The sequence below is a fragment of the Salvelinus fontinalis genome, chromosome 2 (genome assembly GCF_029448725.1).
Source record: "Salvelinus fontinalis isolate EN_2023a chromosome 2, ASM2944872v1, whole genome shotgun sequence".
Classification (NCBI taxonomy): Eukaryota; Metazoa; Chordata; class Actinopteri; order Salmoniformes; family Salmonidae; genus Salvelinus; species Salvelinus fontinalis.
This window is the reverse complement of record NC_074666.1, coordinates 66,001,295-66,006,497: the sequence shown is the minus strand read 5'-3', so window position 1 is coordinate 66,006,497 and position 5,203 is coordinate 66,001,295. Positions and strand designations below refer to the sequence as shown.

Genomic DNA, 5,203 nt, shown 5'->3' with positions numbered 1-5,203 from the left:
AGGCTGTTCTGAGGGAAAAAGGTGTGTTTCCAATTCAATATTAGGAAGTTGTTCTTAATGTTCTATATACTCAGTGTATATGTAAAGTGCCGTAAAAAAGTATTTCCCTCTTTCTGGTTTTCTCTATTTTTGTTATCAGATCTTCAACCAAAACCTAATATTAGATAAAGAGAACATAGGTTTACAAATAACCAAAAAAATTATACTTATTTTATTTATTTAATTAACCAAGTTACGCAACACCTAATTCCCCTGTGTGAAAAACAAATTTCCCCCTTACACTCAATAACTGGTATTGCCACCTTTAGCTGCAATGACTAAAAACAAATGCTCAATAACCATATGGGTCCATATTATCAGGAAGGTGTGTTATTTAGCAATAAGCATGATATCCTGTATTATGGGGTTGCCCATCTACATTTACCCCAGTGTGCTAATCATTAGCTAGATCACTGGTTCTCAATCCTGGTCCTGGGGACCCAAAGGGGTGCACATTTTAGTTTTTCCCAAGCACTACACAGCTGATTCAAATCATCAAAGCCTTTTGATGAGTTGATCATTTGAATCAGCTGTGTAGAGATAGGGCAAAAACAAAAATGTGCACCTCTTTGGGTCCCCAGGACCAGGTTTGAGAACCAGTGAGCTAGATCATAAACTCAAAACATTATCTTGTTGCTAGCAACATAGGCTATTGCTGACTTGACTGTCCCAAACTTTCCACTGGAACTCAGCCAAGGATGTATAAACACTGAATAATGTAAGCCTATCTGTTACAACGGACTCATGTTACTGCCTACCATGCTATGTTGTTGTCTTAGGTCTCTCTTGTCGTGAAAGGCCTTTTGCCTTTTGGTAGGCCGTCATTGTAACTAAGAATTTGTTCTTAACTGACTAGCCTAGTTAAATAAAGGTTAAAAATAAATAAAGCACTTCTCTGCAGCTTTTGACATTATTGATCATAATCCGCTGCTGGAAAAAGCGTAAGTGTTATGGCTTTACGCTCTATGCTATATTGTGGATCTAGAGTTACCTTTCTAACAGAACACACAGGGTGTTCTTTAATGGAATCTTCTCCAACATAATCTAGTTAGAGTCAGGCATTCCCCAGAGCAGCTGTGTATAGGCCCCTTACTTTTTCAATCTAACTAATGACTTGCCACAGGTGCTGAGTGAAGTCTGTGTGTCTATGTATGCTGATGACTCAACACTATACACATCAGCTACCACAGCAGGTGAAATCACTGCAACACTTAAGAGCTGCAGTCAGTTTCAGAATGGGTGGCAAGAAATAAGTTAGTTCTAAATACATGAATTTCAAAAACGAAAGGAATTGTATTTGGGACATAAAATTAAAACACTAAACCCTCAACCTCAACAACATCTTGTAATGGATAATGTTGAAATGTAACAAGTTGAGACTAAACTTCTGTCATGGTCAAAACATATTGATACAACAGTAGCTAAGATTGGGATAGGTCTGTCCATAATAAAGCACTGCTCTGCCTTCGTAACAACGCTATCAACAAGGTAGAGGCCCTTGTTTTGTCGCACCTGGACTACTGTCCAGTCATGTGGTCAGACGCAACAAAAAATGACTTAGGAAAATTACAATTGGCCCAGAACTGGGCAGCACGACTCACCCTTAAATGTACAGAGAGCTAACATTAACATTATGAACGTCAATCTCTCATGGCTCAGAGTAGAGGAGAGATTGACTTCATCACTACTTGTATTTGTGAGAAGTATTGACATGTTGAATGCACCGAGCTGTCAGTTTAAACTCCTAGCACACAACTCAGACACCAGTGCATACCCCACAAGACATGCCACCAGGTCTCTTCACAGTCCCCAAGTCCAGGACAGACTATGGGAGGTGCACAGTACTACAGAGAGCCATGACATGGCTACTTTTCCACATCAAGTAACTCATGCAAGCAGTAAAAAAATATTTAAAAATAGAACTTACGGGACAGCGGGGACTGTGAAGAGACACATATGCACTATAGACATAAACACATGGATTTTGTGTTGTAGATATGTGGTAGTAGACTAGTGACCTGAGTGCAAACCCTTAATGTGTTGTGAAATCTGTTTAGTAATGTCATGTTAGTTTTATTGTATAGAACTGCCTTTAATTTGTCAGACCCCATGAAGAGTAACTGCTGTCTTGACAGCAGCTAATAGGGATCCATAACAAATACAAATGTTGGTAAATTAAGGAATATGCAAATGAATCAGATGCCATCTAGTGGGTTTTTTGGTTGTCAGATTATCACAAATCTCTGGCCCTGTGTGGCCTTGTAAAATATATTGTCAAATAGAATGACAAAGTTGTGAAACTTTAACCTAAATATAAACCAACTTAGTACCGTACAAATGTACTCAATTATTTTACCAAGTCAATACTTCCTGATTATAAATGTTGGTGGCAGTTATGAAAAGAAAATAGTTGCATAGTTTTTGAAAATACTATTGCTGATTAGACAGTTCTCATTAGGCCATTTTCCCCTTTAACCAAATGGTTTATCCACTAGAAACTCATTTACTATATTAAAAACATCAATATTTGTCATGTTAAGTTTAAGTTAAGCTTGCCTGTTAATTACTAAATTGAAAGTGTTCAGTAATTTCAGTCAATTACCAGTAACTTTGCAACCATATGACAGCTCCAATATGACCCTTACGGTGAATGAGAGGCTTGTAGAATCATTACCATTTTAGTATTCAGTTCATAGTTTACTGTAGGGGGACTATTGGGCATTAAACACAATGATTAGAGTAATCTTAGTCAGAGATGAACTTCCATCATAGATGCGCCATAACTGGCAAACGGTTTTGATTGACCTCTAGGCCGTCTAATTAACTTGTGATGCACAGAGTAAAGGTTTACATCAACTGTAGTCACCCATTTTACTCCTATGGACCTCGAGTTGACAGTTGGGCCCTTAATTGACATGGCACTATAACAAGATACGGTAGAGGACACGCTCTGTGGTCAGAGGTAATGTCCTTTATTAACCTCCCCTATTGTTATGACCCTCAGTCAATAGTAGGTCTACAATTGTCAGTATTTATCACTAGGAATTTGAGATGCTCAGTTAGACGGAGCAAATAACCCAAATAGACTGATACAACATCCATTACTACAGGTCAACAATTAGAATAGAAACTTTAGTGATATTTTTTATTTTTTTACAAAATGCCTCGACTCAGTAGTGTTGTCAACAAAAACACCTCAATGTTACAGCTGTGTTGCACTGCACCAGTTCAACACTCCTCTCCCTATAAATGCAAAGCCAGTAGAATCTATCAGAGAAGGCAGGAGTCCTGGACTGAGGCTGGAGGCAGTAGCCTGGGGATGGAAGTGGTTTAGCTCTGGCCTCCCAGGGTGTGCTTGTCAAACAGGTACTCTGCCATCTTGTTGTTGACAGCATCCATCTTGGTGAGGTTGGTGATGTGGTCTCCCAGCTTCTTAATGGCCTCCACCTGCTCGTTCAGATAATGGGTCTCCAGGAAGTCACACAGCTAAAGAGGGAAAACACAGGTCAGACATGAGAATGACTAGACTATTGTAGATACAGTAACACAAGAGCATGGTGGTAATGGCATAAGTGCAGATAATATGTTTCCAGCTTTTTTAACTAGGCAAGTCAATTATCATTCTTATTTACAATGACATCTAATGTGGAACAGTGGGTTAACTGCCTTGTTCAGGGGCAGAACATATTTTTACCTTGTCAGCTAGGGGATTCAAACTAGCAACCTTTGTTACTGGCCCAACGCTTTAACCACTAGGCAACCTGCCGCCCTTTATGCAAACTTATGCATTAGCTGCATTGTGTGTAGTGTGCATCTGTGGACTATTGTGTGCGTGTGAAGCAGCAGGTCACACAATCCTTTGTCATTTGTCAGATCTACAACAACCTGTTCAGCTCCTGAGACAGTATCTGTCTTCTATGTGATACATACATGTGATGTGCAGTTCCTCATAACTTACATGGGGGTCAACCTTGCCAGAGGCAATCTTGTGCAAGTCCAGCAGGGCCTGGTTCACATTCTTCTCCAGCTGCAGAGCACACTGCATGGCCTCCAGCCCATTGCCCCACTCATCACGATCTGGCTTCTACACAGGACAGAGTGAACACAGAAGTGTTAGGGACTACTAGCAGACATTAAGGTTAGGATAAAGTGAACAGAGTTACACCCCTCACACTCAGTTCAGTGGTTAGAGGCAGTATGTTCCAGACTACTCCAGGTTCTCTAGATCAACTCTGTACACACTCTCCTCCATGAAGTAAAGACATTTCTATCAGTCTACAACCTAAAAATGGGGTTTTCGCTGGTCAGGGGCTCACCTTGATGTCCTGGAGTAAAATGCGCCCACCTCTCTTGTTCTGGAAAGAGAGTAGCTTGTCGGCGTGCTCGCGCTCCTCGTCGCTGTTCTCCTTGAAGAAATGCGCGAAGCCAGACAGAGCCACATCGTCACGGGAGAAATAGAAAGCCTGGGTGGATAAACAAGACAGTGTGGTTAGAGAGAAAAAGACATGCCAGACATGACAGCATTATGTTCTTGTTGTGGCAACTAAACTAGATGACAAAGGCATGAATCAGTATAGTCTAGTCCGTAGTCTACTTGGTAACCTGACAATTAAACTGTCAATGAGTCTTTATGCGCTCTGTCCAAGGTAGGATAGATTTCCGGCTTCATTTGGATGCTATATCTCCCTGAAAACTCTTATTAGCCTAAACAAGTCAAACTAAAATATGTACTTCACGGAGTTGAGTTCATTGGATATCAATTGTCTAGGACTACAGAAAAGTCAGGTGAAAAGTGGCATTTAAGCTCAAGCAAAATAACAGGTAGATCAACAAAACGGTCATCATAGTAGACTCCTTACCATTGACGTGTAGGTGTAGGAGGCAAACATCTCCATGTTGATCATCCGGTTGATTGCAGCTTCACAATCGTTGTGATAGTTCTGGCGGATCTGAGACTCCATTTTGGCAGATTTTCTTTTATATCAAAATGAACGGTACAAAAATAGAGTTTCTAAGACTATTTTGGTATTATAGTTAAAGTGTTATGTTACCAATCCGGAATGTTCTATAATGCGGGACGAAGGCAGAGGAGTTCCGTTCAATCACTGTTGACGCAAGAACTTCTTCATGCGTCTTCTCAGACTTGTGAACTGGAAGGAGCCTT

General features: G+C 40.4%; 1 protein-coding gene across 1 annotated transcript; it reads right to left on the bottom strand.

Moving 5' to 3' along the window:
• Positions 1-3,165: 3,165 nt before the first annotated feature.
• On the bottom strand, positions 3,166-5,203 carry LOC129823675 (ferritin, middle subunit-like). The gene is made up of 4 exons (XM_055882578.1): positions 4,899-5,203; positions 4,356-4,502; positions 3,998-4,123; positions 3,166-3,525 (listed from the first exon to the last, which is right to left on the bottom strand). The coding sequence occupies exons 1-4, from the start codon at positions 4,998-5,000 to the stop codon at positions 3,370-3,372; spliced, it is 531 nt and encodes a 176-aa protein (XP_055738553.1). The 5' UTR covers positions 5,001-5,203; the 3' UTR covers positions 3,166-3,369.